The sequence below is a fragment of the Pholcus phalangioides genome, unplaced genomic scaffold, assembly GCF_987345545.1.
Source record: "Pholcus phalangioides strain wild (caught in Gottingen) unplaced genomic scaffold, Ppha-v1.0 ptg000020l_1, whole genome shotgun sequence".
NCBI classification, from domain to species: domain Eukaryota; kingdom Metazoa; phylum Arthropoda; class Arachnida; order Araneae; family Pholcidae; genus Pholcus; species Pholcus phalangioides.
The window spans coordinates 2200455-2217733 of NW_028301613.1; the positions used below are offsets into that span (position 1 = coordinate 2200455).

General features: G+C 43.2%; 1 protein-coding gene across 1 annotated transcript in view; it reads left to right on the forward strand.

The window, feature by feature from the left end:
• The window catches only part of DAAM (disheveled-associated activator of morphogenesis-like protein), a 39117-nt gene that overhangs the window by 19554 nt on the left and 2284 nt on the right, over positions 1-17279 (forward strand). Inside the window, exons 11-24 of the mRNA XM_089248513.1 lie at positions 4049-4181; positions 8127-8253; positions 8381-8503; positions 8592-8790; positions 8888-8991; positions 9730-9837; positions 9958-10164; positions 11388-11494; positions 13904-13992; positions 14108-14322; positions 15016-15077; positions 15239-15299; positions 15761-15892; positions 15984-16142. Coding sequence (XP_089104639.1) covers positions 4049-4181; positions 8127-8253; positions 8381-8503; positions 8592-8790; positions 8888-8991; positions 9730-9837; positions 9958-10164; positions 11388-11494; positions 13904-13992; positions 14108-14322; positions 15016-15077; positions 15239-15299; positions 15761-15892; positions 15984-16142 — 1826 coding nt within the window. The remainder of the gene's footprint in view (positions 1-4048; positions 4182-8126; positions 8254-8380; positions 8504-8591; positions 8791-8887; positions 8992-9729; positions 9838-9957; positions 10165-11387; positions 11495-13903; positions 13993-14107; positions 14323-15015; positions 15078-15238; positions 15300-15760; positions 15893-15983; positions 16143-17279) is intronic.

Genomic DNA, 17279 nt, shown 5'->3' on the forward strand with positions numbered 1-17279 from the left:
CGTGTGCCAGTCGGTGTAATGGTTAGAATACCGGGTTTTTGTATCGAAGGTTGTGGGTTCGAATTGCAATGTAAACCCAGTCGAATTCTTTTTTTAATAGTGTTACCCGCGGTCTGTTTTTGGAATATCTTGTTTCAACTTACAAGTTTTGCCATATTTCCGGTTGTGGTGACAACATAGTTGATATTTTCAGTCCGGGGCAGGGGCCCCCCCTGTAACGGCGAGAGGAGCGAAGCGACGTCCGAGCGACCACCACCGCCGAGCTTCGCCACCCGCAGGCCCGCGCATTTATTAATAAAGTAGTCGGAAGCATGTTTTTTTGAGTTGTGATATCATTATTATGAAAATCATATTATGTTGCTATAAAATGTTATATCTTTGTAATACTATATCGTGATCTTTAATGAATCCTGGTGTTTGGCGATAAGTTGCCAAACATAACAGCCATAGCTCCGAATCGGTAATGTTCGGATCTTCGGCTAGTACGTCACGAGAAAGTTTCGGAGTTAGAATTTCCCTCGATCTTAAATTACGTCATTGTGATCTTCGCCAATTCGTATCCCATGTTAAAAACCTATGTACATAATGGAATTGTGCGGACGGGATAATTGGTATTTACGGAACCAAAGGGATAGAAAAATAGAATTGACCATGTTATATTTATATAGTCAACCCCGATTTAACATCACTATTTATTTTAAAAAATTCTGGCGCTATAGCGGGTTTGGCATTATATCGAATCACAGTTGGATCTGTATAATCCCTATATATTTGTCCTTCCAGATTTGTTCACTGAAAAATTCACAACTTCTGGCGCTGAGCGGCGTTGGCGTGACATTGAGGGACGCTAAAACGTAGTTTGGTATGCATATACAGGGAGATCCAAACGTCAGTTAGCATTTGAAAGCTCAATAATTCACGGAATAATGTACGTAGAGGGATGAAATCTGACATACGCACGCTGGAAACGACATGAGGTTTTATTGAAACCTTAAAAAATAATTACAGATGTTAATAAATACTTATGATGATAATAATACGGCTAACAGATGGTGCTATGCAGATTTTCGGTCTATATTTAATTTAGGGCTTGACAAATCCCAGGTGCAAGGCTTTTTTTTTTTTCAAACCGAGCACAATTCAGGTCTATCACCATTTATGGGCGATTTACTACCTAGTGAGTTGTGCCGGAGGTGTAACTGTGTGTGTAACCTAACAGTCTGAGTGCATATGTAGTGTTGTGTTTGATTTTTCAGTGCTGCCACCTATATTTCAGAAGGGAAGTGAGTGATGTGTTATGATTGAATTACATTTGTGCTCTTTGTAGGCCTGTTGCTCTCTGTGGCGAGACTTTTTAACGGGGAGATCGGCTCGCATTCGCGCCTTGAAGTTGGGAGCCACAGAAAACCAAATTCAGCCGACCATGCCATATGACAGAGCTGAACACAAGATCCAATCAGCTACTCACGAGGCTTCACTGCATAGCAGGCAAGAATTGGGGAATCAACACTAGGATGCGCAGGACTCTTTACACCACGGTCGCACAACGTATTCTGGTGTATGGAGCCGCCATATGGGGAGCCAATGCTACCGTATCACTGCAGAAGCGCCTTGACTCAATTCAGAGGGGATATCTGCTACATATCTCTAAGGCCCACTCAACTACGCCCACAAATGCACTCCAAGTCATACTGGGATTGCCCCACACTCAGTCTCCTGGTAGAATTTGTAGCCAAATTTAGCCTCTTAACCCGTCTCAAAACTCCTGTTACGCTGGGGAATGGCGAGACACTTTCCTACGTCCAGATGGAAAGGAAAATCACAGGATGGTCCCAGCATCCTTCACAATCTGTGGAGGAATGCCGCATTGACCTAAACGAAGAAATACACCCACAGGCTAAATATAAGATCTACACTGATGGCTCCAAGACTGAGTGGCTTCGGCCATGGTTACCTTTCAGGATGACTTGGAGATAAGTAACTGGAGCAATAAACTCAATGATCTAAATACGGTATTTCAGACGGAGCTGTTTGCACTGCTCACAGCTACGCAACAGGCAAGCGCCAGCAAGAAAGAAACACGCATTCTTTCTGATTCACTTTCTTCGTTATATGCGGTTCTAGACCCCCTATCACGCCACATGATGGCTAGGAAAATTAGAGACCTGTTACTGCCAAATAGACATATCTATATCTCGTGGATCAAAGCGCATAGTGGAAATACTGGGAATGAAGCAGCTGATCGATTAGCCAAAAGAGCGACCGAAAGACCAGGAACAGATTTCTCTATCCTTCTTCCAAAGTCGTGGGCGATGAAGAAGTTGCAAAATGATCTGTTACAGAAATGGCAATCGCGATGGTCAAATGACACGAAAACAGGTGGTAAGATCTATGAAGTTCTTCCACAAGTTAAATGCTCTAGTTATGGCTGGTCTAGAGAGACTATTTTATTTTTTTTTTCAGAGCATGGCCCCTTCCCCTCCTATCTTCATCGTTTTCATAAGAGTAGGTTTTCAAGCATGTGTAAATGTGGAGGGGAAGGAACCGTCTTTCACTATGCTACGGCATGCGCGAGTATACCAAGGACTTTCATTTTGGCTCTACTAGGCCACAGAGTTACACCACATGGAAGAAACAGTTACTGAGAAAACACTCCAGAATCGAAAGAATTAAGCGCCTTATTAGATACGTCATTTCAAACGAAGACAAAATAACAGTCACGAAACAGTGCCAAAGTACGAATGTTTCAGCTCCCTCACAAGCTGATAACAACCCTTCACAAGACTCAGATCCTCTGGCATGAAATGCGATATTTTGGGATTGTCTCACGGTGTCTTTGTGCACGACTTCTGATAGACAATGAAGTTCCTTGATTCCCGTTGCTGTCAATGGACAATGTCGCCTGTCTTGTATATATTATATATATATGTTTATGTGTCTTATATATGTGTGTGTCTTATAGTTATTTGTGGGCCCCCTTCGTGGCCTGCTGGCGACGTGCGTATGCACCTGCCCATGTAACCTCAACTTTTTGTCTTCTTATCCGCTGGTGGTCTTTTGGTGCTTAGTGCTCCGGATATTGCATCGCTCTTCCACCATGGCCCAAACCCTCTGGGTGACCAGCTTATATCCCCTATGGGGACAGAGCGGGGGCCATGGTCGGTTTCGGGTCCTCGCGATGCGAGTCCGTCACTATGACCACTCGACCACCATAGCGGCTCAGGTGCAAGGCTGCCATGATGATGATTATTAAAAAATTGATTTTGGCACCTTAAGTTAACTATACTTGATTACTAACTCGAGTAAAAGAAATACGCTTGGCTCCTGAAATATTTGGTTTGGAGTCCAGTTTTTTTGTCAATTTGTCAAGCCCTGTTCTAATTAATGTGTTAATTAGTCTTTGCTAACAGATGCATAGTAATGCATCGTAATTTGCTAACAGATGCAATTCTTGCTTTAGTTATCAGATCATCAAGCACCATCTGTTGGCCGTTTTTGTAATTAATTTTCTAAGGTTTCAATAAAACCTCGTGTCGTTTTAAACCGTCTGTGTTAATTTTTACCCCTCTACATACATTATTCCGTGAATTACTAAACTGCATGTTAATGTTTTGGACCACCCTGTATATCAGCCCTTTTTTCACATTTCGGGGACCCCGCTCTAGCTGAGGCCTCTTTCTGGGGTTGTTAAATTATGATCAACTGGTTGATAATGATAATCCATTGGAACGATTTACGGTGGTGAGCATGCCTCCCTCCCCATATTGCGGGAGGGGAACAAACAGGGCCCTGGATGAATCCCATTATTTTTTTTCATACTATAAACTTACTGCGCAGGGAGTCCCCGTGAGAAATCTTGGTTTGAAGGACCGGAAAATTATTAACAATAATTGTGTCGGACTTGTGGGCGGGGGGAGTGACATACTGAGCCTGTGGCTGGTGACACATAGTTAAATAGTGATCACCTGTTTTGTATGAATTTTTCCGGATATACTGCCTTGTGTAGTTTTCTGTGATTGATATGTTATTTGTACAATATCATTTCCAGTTGATTACAACTCGTGCGCCCACCACTGGCTACTGTTTGATCGGATCGCCCAGCAGATCGTTTTGCAAGGGGAGAACGGAGATGACCCGGATGTAAGTCCTATCCAGATCAACGTCAAGGAAATCGTACACTTGTAAGTAATGACTTAAAAAGAGAACGTTGATTTATATTTAATTCCTTCAAATGATTCACACAATGGGTAATCGGCACACTTCTATTTCAATTCACTTGCATCCGGGAGTGGATTATAATAGTGGATTATAATTGTGCGTGTCGCCATCGCCGAGAGCGAAATAATCTGCGAAATCGTAAATGTCACCGAGAGCGGATCAATTCGTGAAATCTTAGGCTTCGTCATCTCCGAGAGTGGAATAATCCACGAAATCGTGTGTCGTCATCGCCGAGAATGAAATCGTGGATGTCGTCATCATCGAGAGTGTAATAGTCCGTGAGATCGCAGGTGTCATCGTCATCGAGAGTGGAATAGTCCACGAAATCGTAGGTGTCGTCATCATCGAGAGCGAAATCATGGGTGTCCTCATCGTCGAGATCAAAATCGTAGGTGTCATCACAGAGATTGTAATAATCCACGATATCGTAGGTGCCGTCATCGCTGAGAGTGGAATGATCAGTGAAATTGTAGGTCCCTCCATTACTAAGAATGGAATAATTCGCGAAATCGTAGGCGTCGTCATCACCGAGAGTAGAATTATCCGCAAGATCGTTGGAGTCTCAGAGAGGAATTATACGCGAAATCGTAGGTGTGGTCATCACCGAAAGAGGAATAACCCACGAAATTGTAGGTGCCATCATCGCAGAGGGTGGAATAATCCATGAAATCGTAGGTTTCGTCATCATCGAGATTGTAATAATCCGTGAAATCGCAGGTGTCGTCGTCACCGAGAGTGGAGTAATCCACGAATTCGTAGGTGTCGTCATCGCCGAGATAAATTGTAGGTGTCGTCATCACCGAGAGAGAAATTGTAGGTACCTACAATCCGCTTGCACAATAACATGTTTTGCAAAACTTGTTTTCCTTGACAAAATTCATGGTAATATGAGTAAATAAAGGTAAAATATAATAATATTGTAGGATACGCCCTGTGCCGTTTTCTAACATATGGGCACAAGTGGCAGTGTTTTTCCTCACTTGTCCATGTTAGGTTCATTGAAGCCTGTAAAAGAGTTTTCATTGCAACAGCATACTTTTCAAGGAGAAGCCAGAAACCAGAGTTTCGATTGTGAGCTGAAAAGATAAAATTTCAGCAATTGAATTAATGTCAGCAAACACGTTAAATTGACAGAGCAATTTGATTTTTTTTACAAAAACACAAAACAGGCGGCATGAAGTCAAACTCGGTTATAACGACATCGGGGATTCCGTGAAATGTTTTCCATATAACCGAGGTTAACGTTTCCAAGATATTTTAAATTATATGAAAGCTATACACCATTAAATATATTATACAGGATTTCTCAATAAGATTAGCGTCAAAAAATGATTAATTTTGGAGTTATGCATACATCGCCATTTCTCGCCAAAAATACAGAAAGGTGTGGGTTAAATTGCCAATTACAGCTTCTAAACAGCCGCTGGCGGAAAATGAATTGCTACAGCAAGTTTGCAGTGAAATAAAATCATATCGCTAGACAAAAAAATTATGTAATGTCGTATAATGTAAATACAAATGTCACAGTTGAAAAATACAAAGAGACACCGATATAAAGAATTCTGATATTACGAATTCCCCAATTTAACAATTTATTTCAGAAGTCTCTGTGCATACATATATTTGTTTTTCAAACTCGATATAACGATTTTCCTTGATTTAACGAACAAAAATATTAATTTTATCTGATTCGTGGTTCGTTAAACCGGGGTCCAACTGTGTGTGTCATATATATATACACATAGCGACATACATTACGATATGATTTCTAAATTATACAAGATTTACTATCATCCCCGATTCGAATGAGCTTCATTGAAAAACGGGACATTTAGAAAAAAGTGCAAAATTACGTGAAAATACGGGAATGTCCCGTTTACGGGACGTTTCAATAAGAAAGTCGTCAGAGCGTCAAACATGTGATTAATATTTTTTTTTCATCGTAATCACCAACATTCCCTGAATTATATCAGCTGCAGTTCTAAGAATTTCTAGGGAAAAAAACCTATAAAATATTGACAAAAAAAACGTGTCATTATAACCGAGTTCGTGGCATTTTAATCGACGTTACAAGCAAGGTTCACTGACATTAATCAGCTTCTGTGGAATCAGCCAGGATTACTAATTGCTGACTTTATATCTGAGGTGGCGATACAGCCGAGTTTCTGTTTTACGATTGGTCAATGTATTCAAAAATGTAATCAATGATTCAATGTAATCAAAATGTATAATAAAATACTAAATCATAAAAATTCATGTAAATCAATAAAAGAGCCCTTGAATTGCTGGTAGAGGTCAGTTTTCTACTACCTCAAATGTAAATAATAATAAAAGTAGACAAGTTTTTTTTTCACGACTGCTCTTGCATCGCCCCCTCTAATCCCGAAGTACGCTCAAGCGTACGTTCAACCCAGTCTGATAAACAAGCATACAAATTATATGCACATGCCCCTCATCCGAGCTATTGTTTCACCAGGAAGAGTGTCCGGCTCCTCCTGCTGGGCTGACGGTTCATCCTGAATAGAGAGTAATCAAGAACCGATTCGATTCTTCTTCCCCTTTTGTTATGCAGCGACGCAATATTGAGTCGCGTCCCAATGCGATCCCACCTTCGTCCCACGAAACTGACTTGGACCACATCTCATCTCGGCTAAACAGATCATGAGAAGCTGGCATGCGGTCTATCGGGTCTCGTTTTACAACAAAGATCATTGCCTCATCGGTAAGCCTACACTGCAGGAATCGCCAAACTGCGTGGGGATTCTAGAAAAAAGCGATTCCCACTAAAAGAGCAACTGAATCCAGCAATTGCCGAGTTTCATGTCCTTCAGATCAGAAGTAGCCAGGGATTATACGTATGTATTAATCACACACTGATCCCAGAAGAACTTGTAGCTCGGAATCTGACCGGATCAAGCTGGTTAGCTTGGTCCGCCCTCCTCCCGTTTACCATTCCTAAGGTAGTGATGGACTGTCGACGTTGAGAAACATGTCTGAATTGACATCGAATTCGAGGTTCTTTTTATAGGCTGCTCGACTGATTGTTTGCGTTCAACAATGAAAAATTTTGCGATGCAACAACGCTGTATATGGGATTATTGCATGCGAGGGAAACAATTTCTTTTGTATGAACATGTTCAATTGTTGTCGAAATACGAAATTCGTACGCACAATACACACACACAGCCGACACACAACTTATTATAATAATGGATAATGTCATCATTCAGATATCGTTAGTAATTTTGCAAAGAATGGAACGGACCACTGAAAGACTGACGGAGCGAGTGAGCGACCAGGCAATTGAGTGTCACTATAGGCCACTCATTTGATTGCTCACCGACTTTCTCCTTTGCTGTCTGGGTCACTCCTTTGGTGACTCATTGATCTGATCCGTCACTTTTGTAGACCACTCTTTTCATCATTCGCTTTCTTGGACACACCCTTGGTTACTCTTTTGGTCCCTCACCGATCCGGTATCTCGCCCTCTAGGTCACTCTTCTGGTCACTCACATGCTTGCAAAAGTTTTAGGTCACTTAATTGGCCCCCTTGCTTTCTATGCCACTGTTTTGGACATTTTCATGCTTGCAAACTTTTTAGATCACCCGTTTGGTCACTCGTTTGGCAGAGGCGGACTTGTGGCTTTTACTGCATGTGGGCTATACAGATTTTTTGCCACCCATGTCTCATTTTACTAATTTTCTGGACCACTCATTCCTCACATTCCCCCCCCCCTGAACTTGCCACCGAGCTTTCCCCCCCCCCCGCGTAAAACACCTCTGCATCGCCACCAGGTATGGGCTTTGCGTACATTAGTACAATACTTTGCGTACAATAAAAGTAGGTCACTTTCTTCATGATGGTTCTTTGTTTTTGTAAAGGAATTTATTTGGCTCCATATTTACAGATTGGCGAGAGAAGATGAACTGCGTCAGGCCCAAGAAAAAGCCAAAACACTGGAAGCCGAAAACAGCGAGCTCTCGGTCCAGTTGGCGAAGAAGGAGCAAGAACTCGAACAACAGATACAAGAAAAGGTCACGGGTGGATTCATTTTGATATTGTCAAAAAAAATGAAAAGAAATGTCAATTTGCTTCCAAAAAAAATTCCTTTTTTCCTCCCTATTATTTGTTATGGTGATTGTCGATGTTAATCTCCTGCAGGAAGACCTCCAGTCGACGTTGAAGAAAACCAAGGCGAAGCTGGAGAAGGAAACTGTCGGACACTTGGAAGCCAACCAGAAGATAGCCGAGTTAGAGTATAGGATCAACGAGCTGTCGGTCATGGTAGGTTATGTTTCGCCTTTGGCACCACCCCACACCCCAATCACTATTACGAATTTACATACTGAGGGAGTTTTGTTCATTCTTCTAGCTGGAAAACGAGAGGCAGTTACGGTCCCAAGTCGAGAATTTGGCGAAAGTTGGATCCCTGTCGGACGACGCCAAGGCCAGCATCAACCAACCGGCGGCGACGATCGCGGTGTGCCCGCCCCCACCTCCACCGCCGCCTCATGCGAATCCACCGGCACCGCCGCCACCGGGACCGCCACCACCTCCTCCTCTAAGGATCGGTAAGTTATCCTGAAAGGATCCAACTCGATCTAGAAGACGTTCTACCCGGTTTTTTGCTTCTAAAACGTAATTCATGTTGGTTTATTTTGGTCAAAGGTTCGCTGAATGATAAGCCGGCTAATTTCATGAAGACGGTCCAGAAGAAGATACCACAGCCATCTAATCCTCTCAAGTCTTTCAACTGGTGCAAGCTACCAGAGGTATATTCCGATATGTTGGATGTATACGGTAGCAGTTTTTTTACCTTTTTTTTACAGGTCCCATATCATGCAAACTACACACCATGATAAAGCCACCTCTACCAGCTTGATCAGTCTCCTATTGAGACGCGGGGTACATGGTTTTATGGGGGTTTTCTTCTATACTAATATACGTCCATCAGCCCGAAAGAACTGAAAACGCGACTCGTCAGACCAGGCAATGTGTTATCGAAGGTACTCGAGTAGGCCTTTGGCTCCGAAAGCCCATGTCAAGGAGGGACCGTTGTATAGTTCGCATGCTGACACATTGTTGATCTCCCAACATTGAAATCTGTGGTGATCTATATCACCCGAGTGGTGTGGTGGTAAGACACTCATCTACCACCGTAAAGGTTGCCGTCGCAGGTTCAAACCCGGAGGAGAATATAGAAAAGATATTTTTTCTAGCGACCACCGATAGATGGCGTCTTCATTTCCAATCCAACTCGCTACTGATAGCAAATTGCAATATAGCGATATTTCCAGAGTCGGTGCTTGGTGAAGTAGATCTGTAGTGCCCTGGGCCCCAGGGTAACCGAAATTGTTAATTATATAAAATAGTCGGAACAGCCAAAAATACAAGAATATCCAGAAAAATAGGGGGTATAGCGAGAAATTGAGTTTTACGAAATGTGTGTGAATGTTGTTTTATGGTCTTCACTGACTGCTGGATGACATGAAGATCGTTGCGTCTTTCAGAGCAAACTCGAAGGAACCGTTTGGGAGGAACTGGACGACACGAAAATCTACAAGGAGATAGACCTCCTGGATTTCGACAAGACCTTCTCGGCGTATCAGAAGCAGCAGGTGAGGAAACCCTGTTCTCCCCCCACCCCACCCCAACTCTAATCATAGACATGCGTTCGATGGATACTTTCATACATGGGTTTTATTATTAAATCATTGTCGTCATCGTTTCCTACACAGTGCACCGGATCTCTTGAGGAGGACATCCCGACGACCGTGACTAGGACGACGGCTCTCAAGTCGCGTGAACTCAGCGTGATCGACGGGCGCAGGGCGCAGAACTGCACGATCCTCCTGTCGAAGCTGAGGCTCTCGAACGAGGAGATCTGCAAAGCCATACTCAGCATGGACAACAAGGAACAGCTCCCCAAGGACATGGTCGAACAGGTATACACTCTCTCTCTCTTATTACTTCTATATATTTTCTTTGTTATCCATCTAGATCAGTGGTTCCCAGCTTAAAGTACGTGCAGCCCTGAGAATATGTGATGAAAAATTAAGGGTTGGTGTAAGGGTGCTCAAACTGTGCACCGCCAAACTTTGTTAGGGCGGTGCCCCTCACAAAGATTTTCCGAAGAGACTCTGGGAGCCGCGAATAAGAGTTGAATAGGGAAAGGGGGTGCCGCGGGTGGAAAACGTTTGAGAACCCCTGGGTTAGTAGGAAAAATAAGCTGGGATAAATCGGACTCAGAGAGAACTTTCAAAAATGTTTGGGATGTTGTTGATGCGTCCAACACATTTATGTTTGGGGAGATAATCATATGTCATGTCTGGCGCAAGCATCCAACACAATATTGGAGGGGGGTGTACCCCCCCCCCCCCGAATAGGATAATTTCGCGTCGACATAAACGTGTAATTAATCACGCTAGCGTTTGTGTTTCTTCCCTAGCGTGGCTCATCAGCTGGTCCGTCGTCTGTATATCTACATTCAATCTTTTGATTTCTGTGAGAACACAACAAAAACGCAAAGAAGATCGGCGAAACGCGTGGCGTTCGACCAACGCCACCTACATAAGGAGGCGTCCACAAGAAACTCGTGACGTCACTGAAGAAGGCCGTCTCACCTATAGCCATTGAATATATCAAGCCGATGCATCTTTATCTTTTTTTTTTTTGTATTATATCCAATGGTTATAGGTGAAATGGCCTTCAGTGACATCACGAGCTTAGTGCAGAGGGCTCTTTTTATAAGTGGTGTTGCTTCGACTGCTCCAGAACCAGTCGGCCAATCACGCTCGACGTAAAGCGCTGACGTGAGGCATCTTGCTCTCTGTGAGAAAACAGTCATATTGCTTTAACCATTAGTGAGTGAGTGTTCGTGTCGTGATGGGCGATTCACGTTATACGCGGCACAAAAAACCAGCTCCTGGAAAAACCAGGGCTTAAGCAATTTTTACCTCCAATTTTGCGAATACAGACAACTGCACGTAGCTTATTGGGGGGGGGGGGGGGCGCCTTATAAGCTTATTAATCGTTCCAGCCATGTAATCGCTTGAACCATGGCAGATTCATCTATATGAACAAATATGACCACTGAATATTTCTTTCAGAATTGATGTATCTATAAATATTTCGGAATTTCCTAATTTGACTTTTACCGTTACGGCAGCTCTTGAAGTTCATGCCAAGTCACGAGGAGAAAGCCCTTCTGGAAGAGCACAGCATGGAAATCGACAGCATGGCCAGAGCGGACAGGTTCCTATACGAAATCAGCAAGTATGTACGATCCCGTGGATCTCTTAGTACCCATTTAATTCCTTGCTTTACATTCATGACACTTATTGACATTAGTCATCATCGATGGGGGGGGGGGGGGGGGGGTTCCGATTTGCTGACTTTTGATGACAGGGGGGGGGGTTGGATGATGCTTACGTCATCGACCACCCTTTATGAAAATATGAAATATTCTTGATGGCATTTTACTCAGTGCGTCAAAAGTGCAAAAAATCTTTAGCTAGTTTGTGGGGACCTGAACTAACATTTTCCCTAATGATAAATCCCTTACAGAGCCACTTCAGCGGTCTCTAAATGTTTCACAGATCCTTCAAGTGCTCAGGAAATGAGTCCGGGCCGCTTAAGTGTTGTGGAACTGCGCTACGCATCACTCAAGTAATCCGTAATTATGCCGCGAATCACTTAAGTAATCTGGGAATGTTCCGCGGGTAACTTGAGTGATGTAGAACCGCACTGTGGGGAGCCGCTGAAGTGCTCTACAATTGTGCCACATGTCACTCAAGGGATCTCTAAATGTGCCACGGATCATTTAAGTGTTCTGGAACTGTGTTGCGGGTTACTTAAGTGATCTTTGAATGTGCCACGGGCCTACTGCAGTGATCTGAAAATGTGCCACGGGTCATTTAAGCGATCTGTAAATGTGCCGCTTAGTTCATTTTTACGAAATTGGGTTTGGGGGGGGGGGGGGCAAGTCACATCAGATAACCTTCAGGACCACATTTGGTCCGCGGGTCAAGGATTCACCATATATGGCTTGAATCGCAATCAATTTCTTAGAGAAATTTTTAGTTCTTACCCTTTAAATAGCATTGAAATTAACAGAAACCGATTATAATAACATATATAAAAGAATTTCGTCTGATCGCTTACGTTTCTGATCCCACCAATATGTCTTAGGAGGTAGGGGGTAGTGCTGACAAAATTTTTCCTGACAGGGGGGGGTCAGAGTTTTGCTTACTTTTGCTGACGGGGGCTCGAAAATGGCTAAAAATTTGCTGACGTAATACTTGAACGGCCCCCAAGTATAAAAATCTATGCAATCAAGTGGTCCTCGCTATGACGTCAGTGTTAAACCAGAGAATATGAGTTTTGACCAATGATTTCCGAAGTGTCCATTTGAAGCAATGTCTAAGGGGTCATTCAAGTATTACGTCAGCATCGAGGTGGGGAGGGGGGTTTGAAGGTTGCTTACCTCATCAACCACACCTTTATGTAGATATGAAATATTCTAAGCTGCTGACGAAATTTTGCTGACAAGGGGGGGGGGTCAGTGTTTTGCTGACTTTTGCTGAAAAGGGGGTGGGTCAAAAATGGCTGAAAATCTGCTTACGTAATACTTGAATGACCCCTAACCTATTGCAGAACGTTTCAAATGGCAAGTTCGGGAACATCCCTGCGATACATCAGTCGCTAATTGTGCTCTGTATCGTGCTATTGTCGATTGATACTCTTACCTTTTGGCGCCTTGTGTTTCTCCTACGCATCTATTTGACCTCTTTAAGGAGCTTCTATGTAAATTTACGTCTTCACATCCATTCAGATGATATCACATTATCGCACACGAACTTTGGTCATATAGCATCTTACGATAATTTCCAACCAGTGGAGTTGAGTGGGAAATGAAGGCGCCATCTATCGACGGTGGCCCAGGCTCGGTAGATAAAGAACTCGTTTACGATGTTCTTCCTCCGGATTCGAACCCATGGAACCTCCCCGCCAACGGTACTGTTCATGGTGGAAAACGAGAGCATCTTACCACTGCATCACTCGGGCGCTTACAAAAACTCGCATATAACGAAGGGTAGATTCGAACCCGAGACCCAAACGTAATAGACCATTACGCTATCGACTGTGGTATTGGCCCGGTAGAATCAAAATCTATAGGTCAAAATGCGAAATGCAAGCGCTCTTTACTGCCGTTTAATTTTATCGCCCAGCTCGTTGCTATGACGCCATTAGAAATGAACAATGATTGGTATCATACAGCCCTGTGGTTGGCAGAATCTCTAAGATAAGTCCTGGTCTTGATAACCTGCTGGAGTGGTAGAGCCAAAAATATGCAATATGCGGCCATCTGAGTCTGCTCACCTAATGGACTTAGGACTGGTGCCGTCTTATCCGTATAAAGGCACGTCGAGCGGATCATGTAATGCAAGCATTCGCAATCGGTTGTTCAGTAATTTGCACGGTGTTGTGAAGGATGAACTAATCCCTTTGGAGCCGTTCGAACCGGACCAACGAGGTCAATTTTTTCAACAAACACAAAGAAGTTTGTGAACTCTATTAGAAGCCGTGATAGCGAAATACGAACACTGAGTTTGACCACACACAAAGATACGGGCTATTATATAGGCCATACTCACGACTGTCGTTATTTTTTGTTTCTTCCAGGATAGTTCACTACGAGCAGAGAATCAGGACGCTTTTCTACAAAAAGAAATTCCAGGAGAGGGTCAGCGACTGCAAACCTAAAATCGAAGGTCAGTAAAGCTCTTTTGAGGATAGTTTTTGATAGCTCTTTGAGGATGTGGTTTCCTCTCTCTGTAGTAACCATCCAATGTCCGTAATATCACGATGGAGTCCTTTCTATTCCAGCTGTAACGGAGGCATCCAAAGAGCTTCTCCGAAGCAAACGTCTCAAAAGGCTCCTGGAACTGGTCCTGGCTTTCGGGAACTACATGAACAGGGGAGCCAGAGGTAACGCGTCCGGGTTCCACCTTTCGAGCCTGAACAGAATCGCAGACACCAAATCTAGCATCAACAGGAACATGACCTTGCTGCATTACATCATAGACACGTCCGAGAAAAAAGTAAGCCTCGGTGTAAGCCGCTTGTGAATTTTGCTGCATGCAGGGTTCCCAGTAAAATCTGCTTGATCATCTTTCTGACTAAAACTCAAAATTTTCCCTGACAAATTATTCTCTGACTTTCCATGTGACCAAAACTAAAAAATTTTCCTGACCTTCCCCAATCACAACTCAAAAATTTCTTAAGACTGTCCCTGATCAAAACACCTGAAGAAAGAAACATAATTCAAAATCTTAGCCTTCCAGATGCCAAAGAGTTCCTTCTTTTATCCCCCTCACAGAATTTTTCCTAGACCTTTTATCAAATATTTTTATGTTTCCCTGACTTTCGATAGTTTCATATTCCACTGACTACTGCCAGATACAGTCGCCGCTCGTTATAACGACCGTTCCGTTGAAAACCAACGTTGTATCAGATAGCCGTTGTATGAAAACATTTGGGACTTATCCTATCGGTCCGTATAATGGAATGGTCGCTACAACGTGGGGGTCTTTATAACGAGCGTCGACTGTATTTTATATATTAACCCCGGCCAAATATTTTCCTTTCACTTACCATTTTTTTCCTCTCTTGAGTTTCTGGTGCCATTTTTTATTTCCCTGCTTTAAGGACTATAAGTTTGCTGAGAACACTAGAATGTAGATGAGGGTGTACTTAGAAATCATAATTAGCTCTTTTTCTTATTATTTCTTCAGTTCAAAGACATTCTCAAGATCGAAGAGGACATTTATCATGTTCGCCAAGCAGCCAAAGTGAAGTGAGTCGGTTTTCATGAAATGATGAGTCTGAATGCGAAAATAATTCGGAAAATAACGAATCCGAATGTGAAAGTAATGAGTCTGAATGTGAAAAATAATGAGTTCCTTCTAGTAATTTTGATGCTATGCCTGAATATTTTTGTTTTCCATTCCCTTCCAGTCTGACAGAGCTCACGAAGGAGATGCAAAGTCTGAAGGCGGGACTTCAAGAAGTTCAGAAGGTAAGAAGCCAGTGCACTCAAAGTGGATCTACACTACTCGTGCTTGTATTCTGATGATTTATTGTTCTCGAGAGTAATTTTTGACAGAATGGCGAGTCGAGAAACACGCAATGACCGCTGTATCAGTCGGTGTGGCTTTTTTGAGGATTCACCTGTCTGTCCTTGAATCCGAGAGAGGTTCACGTGAAAATCACTTTCGAAGCCAAAGTCTGATAGGCGAACAGTGACATCTTGATGGTTAGCCTACGGGTTCCTGACTTCCCCCCCCCCCACCCACAAGGTCTCAAACAGAGGGGTCATTTTAATTTTTGATGTTCTTTCATTATGAAAACCTTTCTTTCATTACATTCCAGTTTTAGCCGCTAGCACGAGTAGTGTGGCCAGCATAAGCCCCCAAAAATCACAAAAGTATTTCAACCATTTCTCTTCAGAATAAAGTCTTGAATTCCAATTTTCTTCAGGAACTGGAATTTCACCGAAGCCAGAGTTCGCACTCCGGTGACAAGTTCGTGACGGTCATGAAGGAGTTCATCACCACGGCGACTTACCGGTACTCTGAACTAGAGGATGCATATCAGGAGATGAAACAGAAGGTACTAGTTAGCATATGACCCTCGGTCTTTGATTAGAAATCAATATTTCTCCGTATAAATCAATCTTACTTAAAATTATTTTATTATTTAGTATGAACAGGTTGTCAAGCATTTTGGAGAAGACCCTTCCCACCTTCAACCGGACGAGTTTTTTGCGATTTTCGACACTTTCCTGACATCGTTCAACGAGGCGAGGCAGGACAACGAGGCTTTCCGTCGCAAGCGTGAAGACGACGAGCGCCGAGCTGAGGTTTGTACAGTATCCAATTTTCCGTTCGATGCTTTTAGTAAACTGGTTTGTATACAGGGTGTTTCTAAATCTGATCAGTCCCAAGATTGAATAACAGTTGCATAACTGAGATAATTCGGCATCATTTCCGTAGTAGGATGTTTCAAACTCCCACCAAATTCCTCGGAGGGATACCGATTTATCATCACTATTTCTGTGATAAGTAGGCCGACCATAGTTCCTTCAAAGTAATACGAGTCATATGGTCACCCTAGTGACGTTTTGGAGACTCCATCGGTCTGGTGATAGGGCGTTGTGGAATTAAGATGCGACTGAGATCTGCCAACGGGGCGTTGTTGGGCTCGGATAAGACATGGTCTAGAGACAGGACGTTCTGGAATTAGAATGAGAAGTCATTGATCAGACCACAAAACATTGTGGAGTTGGTGTGAAACATTATCAGTCTTTTGCGACAGCATGATTGTGGAGATGGGATAAGATATTAGTGGTCTGGTGATAGGGCATTGCTAGTCTGATAATAGGACGTTGCGAAAGTGGGGCGAAATGTCATCGGTCTGATGACAGGGCGTTGTCGAGTTTAATTGGACACATTATCAGTCTGGCGATAGGATGTTGTCGAGAAGAAACAAGACGTTATTGGTCTGGCAACAGGACATTGTGGAGAAAGGATGACACGTTATCAGTCTGGCGACAGAACGAACATAGTGGAGTTGAAATAAGATGCGTCATCTATCTGACAGGATGTTCGTTATAGGTCTCGAGAAAAACCATTGTGGAGAAAATAAGACACGTGATCAGTCAGGCAACAGGACGCTGTGGAGAAAGGACGACACTTTTAGCAGTCTGGCAACAGTCCCTAATGGTCTAGTAATTAGGATACCTGGCTCTCACACGGGTTCGATTCCCAGTGTGGGATTTTTTTTTACGCCCGAGTGGCATGGTGGTAAGATGCTGGTCTACCACCATGAAGGTTGCTGTCACGGTGCCGGGTTGAAACCCGAGGGACGATATAGATATATTTTCCCCAACGAGCTTGAGGCGACCACTGATAGATCGCGCCTTCATTTAAAACCCATCTCATGAATGGCTGTAAATTGCAATACAGTGATATGGTGGGAGTTAGTGTTTGGTGAAGAA